Here is a 25,440-nt window from a genome sequence, read left to right as displayed (position 1 = left end):
GAACTTTGTATAGAAAGGGGTTTAGTTATAGGTAATACATATTTTAAGAAAAAGAGGATAAATAAGTATACAAGATATGATGTAGGGCGAAATGACAGTAGTTTGTTGGATTATGTATTGGTAGATAAAAGACTGTTGAGTAGACTTCAGGATGTACATGTTTATAGAGGGGCCACAGATATATCAGATCACTTTCTAGTTGTAGCTACACTGAAAGTAAAAGGTAGATGGGATACAAGGAGAATAGAAGCATCAGGGAAGAGAGAGGTGAAGGTTTATAAACTAAAAGAAGAGGCAGTTAGGGTAAGATATAAACAGCTATTGGAGGATAGATGGGCTAATGAGAGCATAGGCAATGGGGTCGAAGAGGTATGGGGTAGGTTTAAAAATGTAGTGTTAGAGTGTTCAGCAGAAGTTTGTGGTTACAGGAAAGTGGGTGCGGGAGGGAAGAGGAGCGATTGGTGGAATGATGATGTAAAGAGAGTAGTAAGGGAGAAAAAGTTAGCATATGAGAAGTTTTTACAAAGTAGAAGCGATGAAAGGAGGGAAGAGTATATGGAGAAAAAGAGAGAGGTTAAGAGAGTGGTGAAGCAATGTAAAAAGAGAGCAAATGAGAGAGTGGGTGAGATGTTACCAACAAATTTTGTCGAAAATAAGAAAAAGTTTTGGAGTGAGATTAACAAGTTAAGGAAGCCTAGAGAACAAATGGATTTGTCAGTTAAAAATAGGAGAGGAGAGTTATTAAATGGAGAGTTAGAGGTATTGGGAAGATGGAGGGAATATTTTGAGGAATTGTTAAATGTTGATGAAGATAGGGAAGCTGTGATTTCATGTATAGGGCAAGGAGGAATAACATCTTGTAGGAGTGAGGAAGAGCCAGTTGTGAGTGTGGGGGAAGTTCGTGAGGCAGTAGGTAAAATGAAAGGGGGTAAGGCAGCCGGGATTGATGGGATAAAGATAGAAATGTTAAAAGCAGATGGGGATATAGTTTTGGAGTGGTTGGTGCAATTATTTAATAAATGTATGGAAGAGGGTAAGGTACCGAGGGATTGGCAGAGAGCATGCATAGTTCCTTTGTATAAAGGCAATGGGGACAAAAGAGAGTGCAAAAATTATAGGGGATAAGTCTGTTGAGTATACCTGGTAAAGTGTATGGTAGAGTTATTATTGAAAGAATTAAGAGTAAGACGGAGAATAGGATAGCAGATGAACAAGGAGGCTTTAGGAAAGGTAGGGGGTGTAGACCAGGTGTTTACAGTGAAACATATAAGTGAACAGTATTTAGATAAGGCTAAAGAGGTCTTTGTGGCATTTATGGATTTGGAAAAGGCATATGACAGGGTGGATAGGGGGGTAATGTGGCAGATGTTGCAGGTGTATGGTGTAGGAGGTAGGTTATTGAAAGCAGTGAAGAGTTTTTATGAGGATAGTGAGGCTCAAGTTAGAGTATGTGGGAAAGAGGGAAATTATTTCCCAGTAAAAGTAGGCCTTAGACAAGGATGTGTGATGTCACCGTGGTTGTTCAATATATTTATAGATGGGGTTGTAAGAGAAGTAAATGCGAGGGTTTTGGCAAGAGGCGTGGAGTTAAAAGATAAAGAATCACACAAAGTGGGAGTTGTCACAGTTGCTCTTTGCTGATGACACTGTGCTCTTGGGAGATTCTGAAGAGAAGTTGCAGAGATTGGTGGATGAATTTGGTAGGGTGTGCAAAAGAAGAAAATTAAAAGTGAATACAGGAAAGAGTAAGGTTATGAGGATAACAAAAAGATTAGGTGATGAAAGATTGGATATCAGATTGGAGGGAGAGAGTATGGAGGAGGTGAATGTATTCAGATATTTGGAAGTGGACGTGTCAGTGGATGGGTCTATGAAAGATGAGGTGAATCATAGAATTGATGAGGGGAAAAGGGTGAGTGGTGCACTTAGGAGTCTGTGGAGACAAAGAACTTTGTCCTTGGAGGCAAAGAGGGGAATTTATGAGAGTATAGTTTTAAAAATGCTCTTATATGGGTGTGAAGCATGGGTGATGAATGTTGCAGCGAGGAGAAGGCTGGAGGCAGTGGAGATGTCATGTCTGAGGGCAATGTGTGGTGTGAATATAATGCAGAGAATTCGTAGTTTGGAAGTTAGGAGGAGGTGCGGGATTACAAAAACTGTTGTCCAGAGGGCTGAGGAAGGGTTGTTGAGGTGGTTTGGACATGTAGAGAGAATGGAGCGAAACAGAGTGACTTCAAGAGTGTATCAGTCGTTAGTGGAAGGAAGGCGGGGTAGGGGTCGGTCTAGGAAAGGCTGGAGGGAGGGGGTAAAGGAGGTTTTGTGTGCGAGGGGCTTGGACTTCCAGCAGGCATGCGTGAGCGTGTTTGATAGGAGTGAATGGAGACAAATGGTTTTTAATACTTGACGTGCTATTGGAGTGTGAGCAAAGTAACATTTATGAAGGGGTTCAGGGAAACCGGCAGGCCGGACTTGAGTCCTGGAGATGGGAAGTACAGTGCCTGCACTCTGAAGGAGGGGTGTTAATGTTGCAGTTTAAGAACTGTAGTGTGAAGCACTCTTCTGGCAAGACAGTGATGGAGTGAATGATGGTGAAAGTTTTTCTTTTTCGGGCCACCCTGCCTTGGTGGGAATCGGCCAGTGTGATAATAATAAAAAAAACCTCTCTCCAACACCCTAACATTTACTTCTTGTACAACCCCATCTATAAATATGTTCAACAACCATGGTGACATCACACATCTCTGTAAGTCTGGAAAATAATTCTCTCTCTCCTATATACCTTATCCTCACTATTCTCATAAAAACTCTTAACATCTTTAAGTAACCTACTACCTATTCCATACACTTACAACATCTACCACATTGCTTCTCTATCCACCCTATCATATATGCCTTTTCTAAATCCATAAATGTAACAAAAACTTCCTTATCTTTATCTAAATGTTGTTTATTTATGTTTAGATGTCAACACTTGGTCTACACATCCCCTACCCTTAAAACCTCCTTGTTCATCTGCATCCTGCTCTTCATACCCTTAATTCTTTCAGTGATAACTCTACTATACACTTTACCTGGTATACTTAACAGGGTTATTCCTTTATAAGAAACTTTTTTTTTTTTTTGTAACAAGTTGGCCGTCTCTCACCGAGGCAGGGTAACCCAAAAAGAAAGAAAATCTCCAAAAAGAAAATACTTTCATCATCATTCAACACTTTCACCTCACTCACACATAATCACTGTTTTTGCAGAGGTGCCCAGAATACAACAGCTCAGAAGCATATTTGTATAAAGATACACATATCCCTCCAAACTGCCAATATCCCGAACCCCTCCTTTAGAGTGCAGGCATTGTACTTCTTATTTCCAGGACTCAAGTCCGGCTATATAAAATAACCGGTTTCCCTGAATCCCTTCACTACATATTACCCTGCTCACACTCCAACAGCTCGTCAGGTCCCAGATACCATTCGTCTCCATTCACTCCTATTGAACACGCTCACGCACGCTTGCTGGAAATCCAAGCCCACACAACCTTCTTTGCCCCTTCCTTCCAATCTTTTCAAGGACGACCTCTACCCCGCCTTCCTTCCCCTACAGATTTATATGCTCTCCATGTCATTCTACTTTGATCCATTCTCTCTATATGACCAAACCACCTCAACAACCCCTCTTCAGCCCTCTGACTAATAATTTTATTAACTCCACACCTTCTCCTAATTTCCACACTCCGAATTTTCTGCATAATATTTACACCACACATTGCCCTTAGACAGGACATCTCTACTGCCTCCAACCTCCTCCTTGCTGCAGCGAGTTATACCTTTATAATTCTTACACTCTCTTTTACCCCCCCTCTTTCTTTATACAAAGGAAAAAGGGCCAAACTTACTATGCCCTCTGCACTTATTTCTCCCACTTCAGCATTTAGGTACTTCATAAGAATTATTTTCTCACGTAGTTCAAAACTCCCCAAACACTTGCTTAGCATCTCTCAGAATCTCTATTTCAACTCTATTTATTTATTTATTTTATTTATTTACAATTTGAGCACACATACAGAGGTACAAAAAAATACAGATAAGAGCAGCATGCCAAAGCCACTTATACTATGCATAGCATTACGGGCTAGCTTAAAATTAACTTAAGATTAACTAAGCAATGATGAAATCAGTGCTAAAACATTAATGTAAACAGATTACTATAAAGCACATGTGAGTATTACAAAGACAGGTCATATGGTTGCATGCATTGTTGTACATTCAGTCGTATGGAGAATTCTGTTAGGTAGTGTATTTAAAAAATAGTAAAGTTAGATTGGGTTTTAGGTTTAACATTTATGTGATATAATTTATGTGATATAATTAAGATATACAATTTATAAGGTTCAGTTATTCAGTATTTATTTGGTTTTGGGTGAGTAAGTGATCTTTGAGAAGAGACTTGAATTTATAAACAGGTAGTGTTTCTTTTATATTTACAGGTAATGAATTCCAGATTTTAGGGCCTTTTATGTGCATTGAGTTTTTGCATAGTGTGAGATGGACACGAGGAACATCAAAGAGTGATCTGTGCCTTGTGTTATGGTCATGTGTTCTGTTGAGGTTGGCAAGGAGATGTTTGAGGGGAGGGTTAATATCAGAGTTAAGTGTTCTATGTATGTAATAGGTGCAGTAATAAGTATGGATGTTTTGTATGGTGAGTAGGATTAGTGTATTGAATATTGGTGGAGTGTGCTGCCTGTAGTGAGAATTTGTTATCATTCTAACTGCAGCCTTTTGTTGGGTAATTAGTGGTCTGAGATGGTTAATTGTTGTTGAGCCCCATGCACAAATTCCATAGGTGAGATAGGGGTAAATAAGAGAGTGATATAGGGCCAGGAGGGCTGACTGTGGAGCATAGTAAAGTATCTTCGATAGTATGCCTACAGTCTTGGAAATTTTTTTAGAAATTTGTTGTATATGTGTATGAAATTTGAATCTATTATCAAGGTGGATTCCTAAGAATTTTCCCTCTGTTAGCTTTGTGATAGGTGATCCATTTATCATTATGTTAAGAGGGACATCTGTAGCTCTGTTACCACACCTCTCTTCCTCCAGGTGCAGAAACACTTATTATAACCCACTTTTCGCATCCCACCCTTATTTTAATTGATATAATCTTTGAATTTAAACATATATATTCCCTCTTTTCCTTCCATTCCTGATTATTCAACATTACCACTACTACTTTCTTAGCTCTAATTCTCACCAATACACCTGACCTAATCCCATTTATTTCTCCCCACCGAAACTCTCATACCCCCTTCAGTTTTGTTTCGCTTAGAGTTAGGACATTCAGCTTTTCACTTATAACATTCACAAACACACTTCTTTCATGTGTATTACCTCCACACACATTCATACATCTCAATTACAATTTTTTTTTTTTTTATCACACTGGCCGATTCCCACCAAGGCAGGGTGGCCCGAAAAAGAAAAACTTTCACCATCATTCACTCCATCACTGTCTTGCCAGAAGGGTGCTTTACACTACAGTTTTTAAACTGCAACATTAACACCCCTCCTTCAGAGTGCAGGCACTGTACTTCCCATCTTCAGGACTCAAGTCCGGCCTGCCGGTTTCCCTGAACCCCTTCATAAATGTTACTTTGCTCAAACTCCAACAGCACGTCAAGTATTAAAAACCATTTGTCTCCATTGACTCCTATCAAACATGCTCACGCATGCCTGCTGGAAGTCCAAGCCCCTCGCACACAAAACCTCCTTTACCCCCTCCCTCCAACCTTTCCTAGGCCGACCCCTACCCCGCCTTCCTTCCACTACAGACTGATATACTCTTGAAGTCACTCTGTTTCGCTCCATTCTCTCTACATGTCCGAACCACCTCAACAACCCTTCTTCAGCCCTCTGGACAACAGTTTTGGTAATCCCGCACCTCCTCCTAACTTTCAAACTACGAATTCTCTGCATTATATTCACACCACACATTGCCCTCAGACATGACATCTCCACTGCCTCCAGCCTTCTCCTCGCTGCAACATTCATCACCCATGCTTCACACCCATATAAGAGCGTTGGTAAAACTATACTCTCATACATTTCCCTCTTTGCCTCCAAGGACAAAGTTCTTTGTCTCCACAGACTCCTAAGTGCACCGCTCACCCTTTTCCCCTCATCAATTCTATGATTCACCTCATCTTTCATAGACCCATCCGCTGACACGTCCACTCCCAAATATCTGAATACATTCATCTCCTCCATACTCTCTCCCTCCAATCTGATATCCAATCTTTCATCACCTAATCTTTTTGTTATCCTCATAACCTTACTCTTTCCTGTATTCACTTTTAATTTTCTTCTTTTGCACACCCTACCAAATTCATCCACCAATCTCTGCAACTTCTCTTCAGAATCTCCCAAGAGCACAGTGTCATCAGCAAAGAGCAACTGTGACAACTCTCACTTTATGAGTGATTCTTTATCTTTTAACTACACACCTCTTGCCAAGACCCTCGCATTTACTTCTCTTACAACCCCATCTATAAATATATTAAACAACCACGGTGACATCACACATCCTTGTCTAAGGCCTACTTTTACTGGGAGATAATTTCCCTCTTTCCCACATACTCTAACTTGAGCCTCACTATCCTCATAAAAACTCTTCACTGCTTTCAGTAACCTACCTCCTACACCATACACCTGCAACATCTGCCACATTGCTCCCCTATCCACCCTGTCATACGCCTTTTCCAAATCCATAAATGCCACATAGACCTCTTTAGCCTTATCTAAATACTGTTCACTTATATGTTTCACTGTAAACACCTGGTCCACACATCCCCTACCTTTCCTAAAACCTCCTTGTTCATCTGCTATCCTATTCTCCGTCTTACTCTTAATCTTTCAATAATAACTCTACCATACACTTTACCAGGTATACTCAACAGACTTATCCCCCTATAATTTTTGCACTCTCTTTTATCCCCTTTTCCTTTATACAAAGGAACTATGCATGCTCTCTGCCAATCCCTAGGTACCTTACCCTCTTCCATACATTTATTAAATAATTGCACCAACCACTCCAAAACTATATCCCCACCTGCTTTTAACATTTCTATCTTTATCCCATCAATCCCGGCTGACTTACCCCCTTTCATTTTACCTACTGCCTCACGAACTTCCCCCACACTCACAACTGGCTCTTCCTCACTCCTACAAGATGTTATTCCTCCTTGCCCTATACACTATAAAATTACAAAATATTCTATTTAAATTTATTAATCAAATACAGGAGAAGAGGGTTACTAGCCCCTTGCTCACAGCATTTTATTCAAATTTTACAATATGCATGGCTTACAGAGGAAGAATTCTTCTTCACCTCCCCATAGAGAAGATTGGAAATAAATAAGAACAACAACTATTAAGAAAAAACTCACATGGGTGTATACACATAAATGTACAGGGTGTCCACAAAAAACACTCCCTGATTTCAAACAGGTATAACACGGCAAACATTGATGCAATAGTCCAGTTTGGTTCAGATGCTCTGCAGCATATCTGGTGTTATCATGTGAACTGCTTCAGTGATCAAAATTTTCATCTCCTCCAGGGTTGCAGGTAGTGGTGGTATGTAAACTGTGCTCTTCATGTATCCCCAAAGAAAGAAGTCACAGACAGTTAAGTCTGGTGATCTCGCAGGCCACTTGCACGATAACACCAGATATGCTGCAGAGCGTCTGGACCGAACTGGACTATCACATCAATGTTTGCTGAGCAACCAGAGGGGCACACATTGAGTGCCATTAATGCTACCCTATAACACATGAAACTGAATGAAATTCTGCATCTGAAGCTACTAACTATGAAAGATTATTACAATAAAGTTACATGTTATACATGTTTGAAATCAGGGAGTGTTTTTGTGGACACCCTGTACATGCATGTGTAGTGTGTCCTAAGTGTAAGTAGAAGTAGCATGATGCATCTGTCATCTTGTGGGTTTTTGAGATGGAAAGGAAAAACACCAGCAGTTGTACCATAGTGTAAGACAGTTATTTGGCAGGACGGTAGTACCTCTCTGGGTGGTTGCTGTCTACCAACCTACCACCTATATGCTCTGTTTAATATTAAAGATAGAGTGCAGTAGTTGAATGTTGTAATTAATATTATTTTTGTTTTTATTAATAAACTGGTACATAGGGTACAGTTGATACTACCTAATGTCCTAGATGGGGACTGCATTTTTACCATACAAGTTCACTTTACACTTTAAGATAGGACTGAAATAATGACATTCCATATCTTATTCTTTTTTTTTCGGGAAGGGAGGGGGGAGAGGGCAGGAATTCATACCTATGCACATACTCGTGAGAAATTGGCCTCCCTCTTCCATACCCTTTTTTTTTTTTTTTTTTTTTTTTTTTTTTTACTCTCCCAGTGCCTCCTCACCCAGCTGAAAATTATTACCCATAGGGATCAAACAGCACCTGGGGGTGAATAGGAGGCATTTGGTTTTGATCCAAGGTAAAGGAAGATGAGTCTGATTTCTTGGATCAAAACCCTCATCCCCCTCACTGGCATCAAGAGGTCTCAGCCAAGAAGTGAGTCACTACCAGTAATTCCACTAGTAGTGTCATTTTCTTGCCATGACTTATCAAAAACAGTTATTTATATGATATACTGTATTTTTTTAACACAATGGCCATCTCCCAGCTAGGTAGGGTGCCCCAAAAATAAAATAAAATAAAAACTTTCACCATCATTCATTCAGGTACTGTCTTGCTAGAAACATGCTGACATTGCAGTTCAGATGGGCCTCAGAATTGCAATATCCCCACTCCCTCCTTCAGCATGCAGGCACTAACAGCCTGACTGATCTGGTCTTCAATAATGAGCCCTGGTCTCTGACCATACCATAGGGACAGTGATCTATTCATCCATCAATTGACAAATAAGTAAATGTTTTCCTGCCAAACACTATATCTCCTTCTCCACCAACTAATACTTTCCCATCTGCTAAAGTCATTTTCCCCTTTCCTTGCAAACAATTTTCTTCCCCTACACTTAACTTTTCCTTCCATAAGCCAGTTTGAAAAAATCAGCTTTCTTCCTCCCACCCTGTATTATCGATAACTCCTGCTACTGATATGTCTGTGTTTAAGAACCCTCTTGATTTAATGAACTCTTAAATAATCGTGTCTCTTTGCCATGGTGCCAGATGTAGTACTGGACTTGGCCTCATTGATACACTGTAGTACCAAATTTGGCCTCATTGATATACTGTAGTACTGGACTTGGCCTCATTGATACACTGTAGTACTGGACTTGGCCTCATTGATACACTGTAGTACTGGACTTGGCCTCATTGATACACTGTAGTATTGGACTTGGCCTCATTGATACACTGTAGTACTGGACTTGGCCTCATTGATACACTGTAGTACTGGACTTGACCTCATTGATACACTGTAGTACTGAACTTGGCCTCATTGATACACTGTAGTACTGGACTTGACCTCATTGATACACTGCATAGGCCTTGAATGGTACATTGACATTTAAAATTGTGAAGAATCTATGATGTTTGTGTATGTAGTAGATATGTCATTTCTGGTTAGCCATCCAGACTTATATATACATTTCTACATTGCTACCAGTTTAAAGGTTAATTAGCTTAGAATATTGTCATAGATACTGATGGATTTGGCTGATACTCTGGACACGTCATTATCGAAGATCTACAGTATAGTACTGCATTGGAGATGAAAGTAATACTAGACACCTTAAAAATGGTTACTGTATTATCAGTGTTACAGAATTGAGACAGATAGGTAGCCCTAAACTACAGACAAGTATCCCTCACATCTGTACCCTGTAAGGTGATAAAGATCTTAATGAGGATGAATCACCTGGATAACAAAAGCTTTACAGAAGACCAGCATGGGTTTAGGGAGTGGAAATCATGCTCCCCATACTTAATAGACTTGTATGGTAGGATGACAAGATAGGAAAAGAAGGTAATGGTCTGTACAATCTTGAACTGTCAGAAGAACCAGGTGGCAATGGGGGGGGGGGGGGTCTGAACCTTCCAAATAAAAGTAACACTTCAAGACAAGTGCCCTAGCTACTTTCCCCAACCAGATTGCCACCCCTAGGTCCCTGGAAAGGACTATAATACAGTTCCTCATAGGCAGTCAATTTACAGATGGGAAAAGAGAGTTGGTGTATGAGAAGCGTTACCCTACTGGATGATGAACTGCCAGACAAAAGTCAGGTTGGATGAAAGTAACAAGAACTTTCAGTTGTCTTGATATATATAGAAGTTTTTTACCGCTAGAGATCAATAACTTCACTGTGATAAATAAATTGAAAAGACGTTCAAAAGCTGTCAGAGTACAGTAGAGGGTTGGCCCAGTAAGTACAGTAGGCTTCATAAATATGCACATACACAAACAGATCACAGATAATGAGAATGCTCGTTATAACTACTGTTTAAAAAAAATTCAATGTTTGAAATATTTCTGGGTTTCTTGTCTAAACTAGTATTTCATAAAATTACTTTGGGCACTGAGTCAGTACCCTCCCACACTTGCTTAATGGCACTTGAGAGTTTGGGGCTAGAGGAGGTATCCACGTCATGAAGCTTATGGTTAATAAGGTTCCAAATGTTCTCTGTCGGATTTAAGAATGATGGGTTACCAGCCCAATCGTATGGAATTTGACAATCATTTAGCCACTCATTTATATCTTCAGCAGTATGACAGGGAGCACTGTTTTCCATATAAAAGGTTGCTCTGACACATTTCCAAAATGTCAGGCAAATGGTCTGTTAAAAGTGTACTTAGGCGCATGCATATTTACAATTCCTGCTGTAGGTACAGTAATGTAGTTTAACATGGATATATGCAAGGTGACAAGATTGTAGATTATTAGTACTATTGTATGATACCAGCAGAGAGGAAAGCAGTTGCTAGTATTATAGAGGGAAAGAGGACGTAGAGCGAGCATAACACTTACTCTTGGTCGTCTGTATACACAATATCAACAAATATAGTACTGTATGAGAACGGATTTCAAGACTCGACAAGGTTTGTGTGTGGCACACCAGTGAGCAATATTTGAGCATCTAGTACAAGCACATTTAAGGTGTGTGAGGAAGCTTGAAAAGCTCCAGAGGTGTTCCATCTGGTTAGTTCTTTCATAAAAAAAAGCTTGAGATGAGATAGCAAAGGAGAAAGGCTAAAAGTCTGGTGATCCTATTTGATAGATGTAGGACTAGTATGAGAGGTAACAAATAGAAACAGTACAGCCAGATGAGACAACGAAATATAAGGAGGAACTACTATATTTCAGCATCATGGCAGTGGAATGGAGACCTGTAAATTTAGCAAAACCTAAAGTGTATGGTTACAATACATTGCTCAGTTACTGGTTAAGAGGGATATCCCAGGAGTTGGAACTTGAAACTCTCAAAGGGTAGGCAAGTAACAGGACCACTGTAGTAATTTGATGGGGTATGGAGCACTATTCAAGTACAGTGGAACCTCAGTTTTCATATTTAATTTGTTCCAGAGGGTCTGATGAAAACTGAATTCGACGAAAACTGAAGCAATATTTCCCATAAGAAATAATGTAAATCCAATTACAGTCATCCGTTCCAGACACCCAAAAATATTAACAAAAAATACATTTTATAAAGAATAACTATAGTTTTACTTACAGAACACAATGAGAAATAAATATAAAGCACTAATGAAATTGATAAATGAACATTTAAATCACTTTTACCTTTATTGAAGATTCTTGTTTGCATATTGAAGATGGCAAGGAGGGAAGAGGGAAGAGAGGCTATCTCTACCACCATCACTACCACCCCCTACCACAATCACTACCACCATCACAACCACTACCACCCTCTACCACCATCACTACCACCTTCTACTACCTTTGAATTCTATCGTGTTTCTTGCCCTCTTTATCAATGGGCTGGCACTCGGAACTTTCTTTGGCCCCATGGTGGCTTATTTAGCAGTTGCACTCAATAAACAAGCACAATAAACAATGGATTATTGCAAAATGTTTTGTATGAATGAGCAGGGTTATGTCCATTCAACAAGAAACAAATCCAGACTGACTCAGAATGTGTGCATGGGATGCTTTGTGTGGGCGTGGGCAAACCTACATGTTTTATACGGCGGACGAAAACCTAGGTGATGAATGAAAACTGGGACAGTATTTTGATGAAAAACGCCATCGAAAATTGAATTCGATGAAAGCCAGGGCAAACGAAAACCAAGGTTCCACTGTACAGTACTCCAGTGATTTTACAAGGCTTAATATAGGAAAGAAACTGACACACAAATTGATCTCTTGAGGTTCAAATAAGGTAATGATTCAAATGGATAGAAGTTCAAGGTTTTGCAGGTTTGAACAATAGAAAATCAGAGATGCATAAGTTATTGGCAAGAATGTGACCAGAAACAAGCCATGTGAGACCAGAGAACTTAATAACTGACCCAGCTATGAAGTTTCAGTAATAAAATAAAAATTGAATGAACTTTAGAAAACTTTGCAAGAAATTTGTTATACATATAGGATGAAGGCACTGAACGTGCAGTAACTACAATGTTATGGTAAAAACTTGTAAAAATATAAGGAAAAATTAGGAAAGGATTTAAAGAGAAATTGAGAAACACAAAAAGACTAAAGAAAGTTATGCCTTTATAACAGAGGAAAGTGTGGAAGTTATACATTGGAGGAATATCTGATGAGTTAGCCTCAGTAATGGGGTACCTCAATGATGAAGGGTTCTTGATCCAAGTAACTGGAGCTAACCTCACCTTCCTCAGATTAGACTTGGTTACCTCCCATTTCTTAGGTGCTGTATGACCTCTTGTAACATCTATGGGCATAACGCTTCCCCCCATGAATATACTCGAAGAGGTTTAGTACATCGTGAATATAATACAGCAGTGTGATAATTTAATAGAAATTACTCCTTGTGTTTGTACTGCATTGTATTATACATTACTAGATTTTTATTTTTTATTAACACATCGGTCATTTCCCACCAAGGCAGGGTGACCCGAAAGGGAAGAAACACTTTCATCATCATTCATTCCATCACTGTCTTGCCAGAGGCACATCTACACTCCAGATAAAAAACTGCAGCATCAACACCCCTCCTTCAGAGCACAGGCACTGTACTTCCCACTTCAAGGACTCAAGTTCAGCTTGCCGGTTTCCCTGAATCCCTACATAAGTTTTACCTTACTCTTAACAGCATGTTAAGTCATAAAAACCATTTGTCTCCACTCATTCCTATCTGACACACTCACGCATGCTTGCTGGAAGTTCATCCCCTTCGCACACAAACCCTCCTTTACCCTCTCCCTCCAACCTTTCTTAGGAAGACCCCCTACCCTGCCTTCCTTCCGCTACAGATTTATACACTCTCCAAGCCATTCTATTTTGTTCCATCCTCTAAATGTCCGAACAACATTACTAGATACAGTAGTCAATTTAATTGTCGAGAAATGATAGTAAGCATTTTCAAGGCAAGACTGAAAAGGAAAATTATATCCAGGCAAGCAAGGAAACATGTATTTGATTTTTTTAAGGAATGAGCTTAAATACTTAAATATTTATTTATTTACAAGGCTGGAAAAGCCTACAAGATAAAGGACATGCAACAAAATAGGAGTCACTGTCCTGGAAAAATGCTGCATTGAACTGTGTTCTGAACATACAAATGCTAATTATAAAAGAATATAGAGACTGAGCATTTTGCAAGTGTAGTCAGTGCTGAAATTGAAAATCAGATTGAAGTGACTTATGAAATTCAAGGATTAGCATAAGTTTACCATTAAACAGTGAACTATGTGCACAGTAAAGTACCTCATTAATAAGTGAAACAAGTGAAGAGAGGGAAGACATTATTCTAGGAACTGATAATACTGATACCATCACAATTAACCCTTTCAGGGTTTTGGCCGTACTAGTACGGCTTACGCGCCAGTGTCCATGACGTAATAGTACACACAAATTCTAGCGCCTTCAAATCTAGTGAGAGAAAACTGGTAGGCCTACATATGAAAGAATGGGTCTATGTGGTCAGTGTGCACAGTATAAAAAAATCCTGCAGCACACAGTGCATAATGAGAAAAAAAACTTTGACCGTGTTTTTGGATTAAAACAGCGACTTTGCACTATATTTTCATATGGTGTTTATTGTTGTATTCTAGTTTTCCTGGTCTCATTGTATAGAATGGAAGACATATTACAGAAATTGAGATGATTTTGACTGGTTTTACAGTAAAAAGTACCTTGAAATTGAGCTCAAAGTAGCAGAAATGTTCGATTTTTACCAAAGTTCAAAAGTAAACAAATCATGCTAACCATCCAATACACGTCAACTGGTGAGTCTAATATTCTTTCAAAAGTGCGCCGATATTATTTATACCATTTCTACACTAATGCAGTAGTCTGCATAACAGTAAATCTTATTATTTTTTTTTTGAGAGAGAGAAAAATTCAAAGTGGAAAGCAAAAGAAATGTAAGAGGGGCCTGGGGATGTGACTAATGAACAGAGGAAATGTTATTTTAGTGCCAAGAATGTCTTTCTTGTTTATTCTGGACCCTATCTGGAAATTGGCATTTTTTGAAATTTGTGTGAAATTGGCAAAATTGCTAAATTCTGACCACTGTATTGGATAGTTGAAATCGGTAAATTAGTGGTTTCTTGTACTCATTCGATAGAAAAAATGAAGTTCTAGCGAAATAGTTATGATTTTTGTCGACTAGTACATTGGAATTGGCTGAAAATAGGGCTCAAAGTGGGCAAAATCGCCGATGCATAAACATCGTCAAGACCGCTAACTTCGCGAGAGCATAATTCCATAAGTTTTCCATCAAATTTCATACTTTTGGTGTCATTATGATCGGGAAAAGATTCTCTATCTTTTCATAAGAAAAAAATAATTTTTTTTTTTTTTTAAATTTGGGGGGACCCTGAGAACAAGTCTCTGAGAGGGCCTGTGGACCCTGAAAGGGTTAATGATGATGCAGCCACTGTTGCAGCAGTTGTTGCTGATACCACTGATGTTGCTATTTCTGATACTTCTGTTTTCTCATACTTTTGTTGCTGCTGTTGCTGATGCTACTGTTGCTGATACCACTGATAATGTTGCTGATACTACTACTGTTGCTCATACTTTTGTTGCTGATGCTTCTGTTGTTGGTAATATCACTGATGTTGCTGATACTACTGTTGTTGCTGATGCTACTCTTGTTGATGATACTACTGTTCTTGCTGATATTACTGTAATTGCTGATACTACTACTGACATTGCTGATGCTGCTATTATTGATGCTGTTATTGCTGACGTTACTGTTATTGCTTATGCTACCATTGTTGCTTGTGCTACTGTTGTTGCTGATACTACTGTTGTTGCTGATACTACTGTTGTTGCCAATACTACTGTTGTTGCTTATGCTACTGTTTCCTCTGATACTACTACTGTTGTTGATGCTACTGTTGTTGCTTATGCTACTGTTTCCTCTGATACTACTACTGTTGTTGATGCTACTGTTGTTGTTGATGCTACTGTTGTTGATGCTACTGTTGTTGATGCTACTGTTGTTGTTGATGCTACTGTTGTTGATGCCTCAGCAACTGCTGCTGCTGTTCTTATAGAATACTTTTTGATAGTTCCACTTAGAGTGCAGACTATTGTATTTTTGCTACATCACCTGTGACCCCCATCCCTCCCTCCATCCCTCCCTCCCTCCCTGACTGTCTTCAAGGAGCAGCTGAACAGACACCTAGAGTCAGTTCCTGACCACCCAGGTTGTGGTTCATGCGTTTCCTTGTGTGTGGCCGGCAGTAACAGCCTAGTTGATCAGACCCTAATCCACAGTGAGGCCTGGTTATGGGCTGTTGACCTCCCCCCCCAGAGCTCCCTCAGGTATACTCCATCCCTCCCCATCAAATTCCCCATCCCTCCTCAACAAATTCCCCATCCCTCCTCAACAAATTCCCATCCCTCCTATCAGATTCCAATCCCTCCTCATCAATTTCCATCCCTCTCCATCAAATTTCCATCTCTCCCCATCAAATTCCCATCCTTCCCCAACAAATTACCCATCCCTCTCCATCAAATTCCCCAGCCCTCTCCAAATTTCCATCCCTCCCTATCAAATTTCCATCCCTCCCATCAAATTTCCCATTCTTCTGCATCAAATTCCCCATTCCTCTGCATCAAATTCCCCATCCCTCATTCTTCCCCATCAAATTCCCCATCCCTCATTCTTCCCCATCAAATTCCCCATCCCTCATTCTTCCCCATCAAATTCCCCATCCCTCATTCTTCCCCATCAAATTCCCCATTCATCCCCATCAAATTCCCCATTCCTCCCCATCAAATTCCTCATTCTTCCTCATCAAACTTCCCATCCCTCCCCATCAATTACCCATCCCTCCCCATCAAATTACCCATTCCTCCCCTTCAAATTCCTTTTCTGTTCTCTGTCCCCTTCTAAACACCTCGTATGTGTCCCCTCTTTGCCGTCTTTCTCACCTCTGCTACATGGTGCTATGTGGGTTTAATGCTTTCACAGGAATATAACCATTCTATCTTTTGGGTGCCTGCTGCTGCTGTCAGTTAAATGAAAATGAAAAGTGTTGACCCTGATTTAGAGTTGAATAAGTTTCTTTGATGAGGAACATAAAGGAAGTGTAAAATATAGGCGAGCCGCGCTTATACAGCAGGTTAGGTTCTGGGCTACTGCTATAAAGCAAAAATCTCTGTAAAGTCAATCATAGCTTTTTTTTCCACTTTTAAATGCATATAAAAGCCTGATAGCATGTTTACAATTTTATATATTAAGTGAGCAATATAGCTAGGCCTAAAAATGCATATACAGCATGTACACACATTGCCGTAAAATATTTTTGTCTTTACCTTATAGTGAGTGGTGAATATATTTATTGTAGGAGGGCTGAACAAATGAAGAATGGGTATAATTGAAGCCCTCTGAATTAGCAAAACGCTGTAACATGAAGTGCTGTATAGCGAGGCCCTCCTGTAAAGTCAGTGAAGAGCAGGGTTGCCATAGACATAATTAGAGAACACTGTTTCAACATCCATGAATCAAGACAGTTCTACTCAATAGATGTAAGAAATATTGCTGGAACAATTAAAGTATTCCAGAGGAAACTGGGCTCACTAACTTCCACAAAGTGCCTCATTAGCCAGATTTTGATACATGGATCTATGTAAATTTGCGTATTCCCAGTGGCAGCAACAACCAAGTTGACCAGATAGTCAACCAGGAGGTTTGATCTCATGTACAAAAATTAGTTACTAAAGGATTCACAGAGCAAAAAAAAATTATACAAATATTTTTTTTTATTAACACATCAGCCGTTTGCCACCAAGGCAGGGTGGCCCAAAAAAGAAAAACTTTCATCATCATTCACTCCATCACTGTCTTGCCAGAGGCATGCTTACACTACAGTTATAAAACTGCAACATTAACACCCCTCCTTCAGAGTGCCGGCATTGTACTTTCCATCTCCAGGAATCAAGTCCGGCCTGCCGGTTTCCCTGAATCCCTTCATGAATGTTACCTTGCTTACACTCCAACAGCACGTCAAGTCCTAAAAACCATTGGTCTCCATTCGCTCCTATCTAACACGCTCATGCACGCTGGAAGTCCAAACGTTTCGCACACAAAACCTCCTTTACTCCCTCCCTCCAACCTTTCCTAGGCCGACCCCTACCCCGCCTTCCCTCCATTACAGATTTATACACTCTCGAAGTCTTTCTGTTTTGTTCCAGCCTCTCTACATGTCCAAACCATCCCAATCATATGTAGCATTTTGCCTAGAAAGGGAATGGGCACTGAATGGATGTCTAGAGCAATGACATCCCCCCCAAGTCGATTGAGGGGGTCATTGATGACTTGTCTAGGACTTTAAACTGATAGATTATAGAGGTATGGTTGTGGGAAACAGTCAGGCTGCAGTACTAGGGTTGAAAACAGTAAATATTACCAGAATAACCCAGGGATATGTTTAAAAGGCAAGCAATATTCAAAATAGAGTTGCTAGTAAAGGCAAAGCAATTGTGACAATGATTGACAGTTGTGACAATGAGCAATGAGTGACTAGCTCCCTTAAGGTTTATTATACAACTAGTAGGAGTCTAAGAAATAAGATGGATGAGCTAAGATTGCTTGCAAGTGCAGGTAATATAGGTATTATTCCTATAACGGAGACCTCCACACTGATAGGGTCAACAGGAAGGGTGGTGGAGTGGTGATGTATGTCAGAGATAATTTAAATTGTTGTGTTAGACAAGATATAAGATTAGAAACATCGGACACAGAATCTGTTTGGCTAGTTTCTCGAAGGTTGTGAAAAATTAATTTTGGGTGTGATTTATAGGCCCCCAAACCTTTATAGGGAGTGCGGTAGGCTGTTATAGGATGAAATTCATAAGGCCTCTAGATACGAAAATGTTGTGTTAATAGGAGATTTTAACTTTAGAACAGTTGATTGGAACACTGACAGGAAATCTTGAGTCTAGTGACTTTTGAAATACGGTTCAGGATTGCTTTTTAAAACAGTTTATGACAGAGCCAACTAGAAGAAACAACCTGCTCGACTTGGTTTTTGCCAACAAAGAATCACTAGTTAATAATCTTGAGGTTACTGATGAGCTTGGGAAAAGTGATCACAAATCACTTAGTTTCATCATATGGAATTACCCAGATAACTGCAATCAAGCCTTTGTTCCAGACTTCCACTTGGCCGACTTCATGGGACAGAAATTACCTGGGTGGGCTAAATTGGGATGACCTGACTATGGGTCAAGTAGGCAGTGTTGACTGCCAGTATGACGTGTTTCAGAGCATGGTGCTAGCTGCCCAGACAAATTTTGTTCCGAGTAGGGAAATTAGATCTAACAAAAATGATCCCAAATGGATAAACAATAGATTAAAACATCTCATTGGTCAAAAGAGAGGAACATATAGGCATATCAAAAGAGGAGAAGGGCAGTTAAGAAATCAATATATTCAATTAAAGAGAGAAATGAAAAAAGGAATAAAAAAAAGCAAAAAGGGATTATGAGGCTAAAGTCACAAGGGATTTGAAGACTAACCCAAAAGGCTTCTTTCAGGTGTACAGAAGTAAGATTAGGGACAAGATAGGCCCACTTAAGAGTAACTCAGGTCAGATCACTGACAGTGATGAGGATATGTGTGATTTTCAACACCTACTTCCTCTCAGTTTTTACTCTGGAAGATACTAGCGAAATTCCAGAAATAATAAATTATGTAGAACAGGACGATAAACTATGCATGATTGTGGTAACTAGTGACATGGTCCTCAAACAAATAGAGAAATTAAAACCTAACAAATCCCCAGGCCCTGATCAACTGTTTGCAAGGGTTTTAAGGAATGTAAAGGGGAACTAAGCATACTTTTGGCTAATCTTTTCAATATATCACTACAAACTGGCATAGTGCCTGACAAGTGGAAAATGGCAAATGTAATATCTATTTACAAGGCAGGTGACAGATCCTTAGCTTTGAACTATAGGCCTTACCTCCATAGTGGGAAAATTTATGGAATCAATAATTGCTGAAGCAGTTCGTAGCCATCTTGAAAGGCATAAATTGATTAATGAATCTCGGCACGGTTTTACAAAGGGACTTTCCTGTCTTAGGAATTTACTAACTTTCTTCACTAAGGTATTTGAGGAGGTAGATCATGGTATTGAATATGATATTGTGTATATGGACTTCAGTAAGGATTTTGATAGAGTTCCACATCAGAGGCTATTGAGGAAACTTAAGGCACATGGAAGAGGAGGAAAAAAATTTTCCTGGGTAGAGGCATGGTTGATAAATAGGCAGCAGAGAGTTTGCATCTCTCCTACCTCCACCCTTCTCCTTGTTGCAACATTCACCACCCATGCTCCACACCCATATATGAGTATTCGTATAGCTATACTCTCATACATTCCCCTCTTTACTTTTATGGATAAAGTTCTTGTCTCCACAGACTCCTCAGTGCAACACTCATTTGTTTCCCCTTGTCAATTCTATGATTCACTTCATCCTTCATAGACCCATCTGCTGACACGTCCACTCCCAAATATTTGAACATGTTCACGTCCTCCATACTCTCTCCCTCCAATCTGATATCCAATCTTCCATTACCTAATTTTTTTATCCTCATCACCTTACTTTTTCTTATGTTCACTTTTAATTTCCTTCTTTTACATACCCTACCAAACTCATCAACCAACCTCTGCAACTTTTCAGAATCTCCTAAAAGCACAATGTCATCAGCAAAGAGCAACTATGACAACTCCCACTTTCACAAATGTTACAAAGAAAAGCTTCAGGCATTGAACATGCTCTAATTTGCTAATAGGAGGAAAACTACATGAAAGTAATAAAGATTATCTAATGATGCCAATAAGAAGAGCAAGTAGCCATAGCTAGCGAGTAAGGAGGTAAAGATGCTGAAATGATCCTAGAAAGTTCAACATAAACAAAGTGGTAGAAGAGTAAGGTGGGGTTACAGCAGGCAGTAAGTACTATAAGCACTGACAACTTAATAATTATGTGGTACATTAAATACTGAAGATGCATTACCATGAGCTTGTATTCTGGTCCTTATTCTACAAACACAGTACATAATTACAATTCTTAATACAGACTTGAAGAGCAACTCAAATAAGACTGAAATCAACCATCTGCTGAACTTAGGGTCCCTGTGTCTGTCATTTGCTTAATTTTGGCTTGTGATTTCTTCACACGTTCATTATTTCTCTGCGCTGTCTCCTATGCTCCAGATACACCTCTGCATGCCTCATGGTGCATGTTTGTTTGGCCTCCATATATTTTGCTCTTAGCATATATGCCTGCTTTGTGTCTGCTACTCATGTTTTTTATATAAATATTAACAATGTATGTATGTGTGTGTGTGTATTTTTTTCTTTAATGCACAAACCTTATACATATACATATATGAATACATAAAAGAAAATATTGAAGGGCACATGGTTTTGGTAGTATTTCAACTATCCAGTACAGTGGTCAGAATTTAGCAATTTTGCCAATTTCACACAAATTTCAAAAGATGCCAATTTCCGAATAGGGTCCAGAATAAACAAGAAAGACATTCCTGGCACTAAAATGACATTTCCTCTGTTCATTAGTCACGTCTCAAAGCCCCTCTTACATTCTTTTGCTTTCCACTTTGAATTTTTATTCTCACAAAAAATAGAAGATTTACTGTTATGCAGACTACTGCATTAGTGTAAAAAATGGTATAAATAATATTGGCGCACTTGCAAAAGAATATTAGACTCACCAGTAGACGTGTATTGGACGCTTGGCATGATTTGTTTACTTTTGAACTTTGGTAAAAATTGAACATTTCTGCTACTTTGAGCTCAATTTCAAGGTACTTTTCATTGTAAAACCAGTCAAAATCATCTCAATTTCTGTAATATGTCTTCCATTCTATAAAATAAGACCAAGAAAACTAGAATACAACAATAAATACCATACGAAAATACAGTGCAAAGTCGCTGTTTTATTCCAAAAAAACGGTCAGAGTTTTTTTTTTCTCATTATGCACTGTGTGCTGCAGGATTTTTTTTATACTGTGCACACTGACCACATAGACCCATTCTTTCATATGTAGGCCTACCAGCTTTCTCCCACTAGATTTGAGGGTGCTAGAATTTAGGTGTACTAGTACGTCAAAAACCCTGGGTCGTAAGCCGTACTAGTACGGCCAAAACCCTCAAAGGGTTAAACTTCAATGGTAATAATTATTATTTGCAAGCATCGTTGGGCTGCTGGAACTACAGCCATTTACTGTGAAAATGCTCATAGGTGGCAGCCATGACAGACCTTGAATATCTTTTTTTTTTTTTTTTTTTTTTTTTTTTTTTTTTTTCCAGAGTGGTGGACTTCTTGGCTAGGATTGAAGAGATATTTTTGCATTGCAAATGTGGAAACCATTAAAAATTATCTGAAAAACAAAGCATCACTAAAAATGACTGCAAATAGGTGTACTTTTTTTTTTTTTATTTTTAATACATTGGCTGTCTCCCACCGATGTAACGCATTCTGAAAATGAAGAAACATTTTCACAATCACACACTCCATCACTATCTTGCCAGAGGAGTAGAGGAGTGCCGATATTACAGTTCAGATACTCCTCCAAAATATAATATCCTCACTCTTGCCTCAGAGTGCAGGCACTGTGATTCTCATCTCCACCTAGTTCTTGTACTGAGAATGAAATTAAGTTAAACTTCCGAGCGTATGTTTTTAAGTGTTCTTCATGCTAATTTGGTTATTGTTCTTTGCATCTTTGGCCCAGGTTTTATTAAACAAACTGACTTTAAATCCAAACTTCCTTGTGTTTTATTCTATTATAAACTAGCTTGCATCATTCCTTCTCTTAATCTAGTAATTTTTATGTCTCATTCTTAGTGTTAGGTTATTCAGTATTATTATAAATGCATCTTATGTTGATTAAGCTACAGTTCTTCGAGGTATTAAATATCTTGTTATATACTAGAGTATGTAAATTAATATGCTTTTTCTCTAGTAGTTATGCATTTATTTATTTATTTATTTATTTATTTATTTAGAGAATAGATTATCAGTAGAAATATTTTATTGATGATTAAGATACATTTGCAACAGTTGGGTATCTTTATCAGTTAAATGCAGAGAAGAATGTATTGTAGGCAGCAATCAAAATACAGAGAAGAATATATTGTAGGCAGCAGTAATAGTGGTCTAGTATGATATTCCAGACCATAGAGCTGAATTCTTCTCCAGGCTGAGGGATTGACCACCTCAAACTATATCTCCAAGATTGATGGACTGATTACATCTCAACCTCACCACCATTCCTGCTGTCTGCAATACATTCTCCATTTGACTGATTAAACCTATCATGTAGGTGAAACTTTTCAACAATAAAGAGACCCAACTGTTGCACATGTTACTTAATCATCAACTTATTGGTGTTTTATACCATTTTCAAAGTATTTTATTATACCCTGAGTCAATGTTTCTAATGTTCCAGATGGGTTTAACCTTCGTTTTTAATTTCAGGTGACTCCTTGAGCACAGTTGAAGTGTATGATCCCATTGTTGGCAGATGGCAGATGGCAGAGAGCATGTCTATGCTTCGATCTCGAGTAGGGGTTGTTGTAATGAAGAAGAAACTGTATGCCATTGGTGGCTATAATGGCCTAGATAGACTAGCTACAGTAGAAGTCTTTGATCCAATTAGCAAATGTTGGAGCAAAGTATGCCCTATGAACTGCAAGCGAAGGTAAATTTTATTTGTACCTATTAGCATTTTGCTCTTTTTAAGAGCTCATTGCCACTACAGTTAGAGAACGATTAGTCAGGCATTGTCTTCTAGAATTATATGCAAATAACCCACATATAGGAGAAAGAAACTTATGACAACATTAACTAGTCACACTGGTCCAAGTCTAACTGAAACGTCGTCATAAGTTTCTCTCTCCTATGTGCTGGTTATTTGGGTATTGTTCCAGTCACGGTATTGTGCCTTTTTATTCTTCTAGAATTATTGCGCTTTACACATCTGCATGTTCTTCGTGCATTGGTAATAAAAGTTATTTTCCTAATCGATATTGAATATAATTATATAATTACTGTTATTAGATATGTAGTTGTACATTAAATAAGAGTGAGTATAGTGAGCATGTTAGGTAGGAGTGAATGGAGATGAATAGTTTTTGGGACCAGATGAGCTGTTGGAGTGTGAGCAGGGTAATATTTTGTGAAGGGATTCAGGGAAACCAGTTAGCCAGACTTGAGTTCTGGAGGTGGGAAGTACAATGCCTGCACCTTAAATGAGGGGTTTGGGATATTGGCTGTTTGGAGTGACTTTTAAATGCATATCTGGGCACCTCTGCAAAGACAGTGATTATGTGTGAATGGTGGTGAAAGTGTTGAATGATGGTGAAAGTGTTTCTTTCTTTTTTGGGTCATAATGTAATAAAGTTGGTAGAAGTACCAACAATATATATAGTGTTGGAGTGGTTGGTACTTTTGTTTAATAAATGTATGAAAGAGGGGAAGGTACCTAGGGATTGGCAGAGAGCATGTATAGTCCCTTTATATAAAGGGAAAGGGGACAAAAGAGATTGTAAAAATTATAGAGGAATAAGTTTACTGAGTATACCAGGAAAAGTATACGGTAGGGTTATAATTGAAAGAATTAGAGGTAAGACAGAATGTAGGATTGCGGATGAGCAGGGAGGCTTCAGAGTGGGTAGGGGATGTGTAGATCAAGTGTTTACATTGAAGCATATATGTGAACAGTATTTAGTGTTAAGTGAATGTATAGGAGCCTTTGAACCAAGTGAGAGAGTAATTGTGGTAGGGGACTTGAATGCTAAAGTAGGAGAAATTTTTAGAGAGGGTGTGGTAGGTAAGTTTGGGGTGCCAGGTGTAAATGATAATGGGAGCCCTTTGATTGAACTTTGTATAGAAAGGGGTTTAGTTATAGGTAATACATATTTTAAGAAAAAGAGGATAAATAAGTATACACGATATGATGTAGGGCGAAATGACAGTAGTTTGTTGGATTATGTATTGGTAGATAAAAGACTGTTGAGTAGACTTCAGGATGTACATGTTTATAGAGGGGCCACAGATATAGATCACTTTCTAGTTGTAGCTACACTGAGAGTAAAAGGTAGATGGGATACAAGGAGAATAGAAGCATCAGGGATGAAGGTTTATAAACTAAACGAGGAGGCAGTTAGGGTAAGATATAAACAACTATTGGAGGATAGATGGGCTAATGAGAGCATAGGCATGGGGTCGAAGAGGTATGGGGTAGGTTTAAAAATGTAGTGTTAGAGTGTTCAGCAGAAGTTTGTGGTTACAGGAAAGTGGGTGCAGGAGGGAAGAGGAGCGATTGGTGGAATGATGATGTAAAGAGAGTAGTAAGGGAGAAAAAGTTAGCATATGAGAAGTTTTTACAAAGTAGAAGTGATGCAAGGAGGGAAGAGTATATGGAGAAAAAGAGAGAAGTTAAGAGAGTGGTGAAGCAATGTAAAAAGAGAGCAAATGAAGAGTGGGTGAGATGTTATCAACAAATTTTGTTGAAAATAAGAAAAAGTTTTGGAGTAGATTAACAAGTTAAGAAAGCCTAGAGAACAAATGGATTTGTCCGTTAAAAATAGGAGAGGAGAGTTATTAAATGGAGAGTTAGAGGTATTGGGAAGATGGAGGGAATATTTTGAGGAATTGTTAAATGTTGATGAAGATAGGGAAGCTGTGATTTCGTGTATAGGGCAAGGAGGAATAACATCTTGTAGGAGTGAGGAAGAGCCAGTTGTGAGTGTG

General features: G+C 38.9%; 1 protein-coding gene across 1 annotated transcript in view; it reads left to right on the top strand.

The window, feature by feature from the left end:
• The window catches only part of KLHL18 (Kelch like family member 18), an 83,498-nt gene that overhangs the window by 37,143 nt on the left and 20,915 nt on the right, over positions 1–25,440 (top strand). Inside the window, exon 7 of the mRNA XM_053789677.2 lies at positions 23,164–23,386. Coding sequence (XP_053645652.1) covers positions 23,164–23,386 — 223 coding nt within the window. The remainder of the gene's footprint in view (positions 1–23,163; positions 23,387–25,440) is intronic.

This window comes from Cherax quadricarinatus, chromosome 68 (assembly GCF_038502225.1).
Source record: "Cherax quadricarinatus isolate ZL_2023a chromosome 68, ASM3850222v1, whole genome shotgun sequence".
NCBI lineage: Eukaryota > Metazoa > Arthropoda > Malacostraca > Decapoda > Parastacidae > Cherax > Cherax quadricarinatus.
The sequence above is the reverse complement of the archived record's forward strand: the minus strand, read 5'-3'. Positions and strand labels throughout refer to the sequence as shown.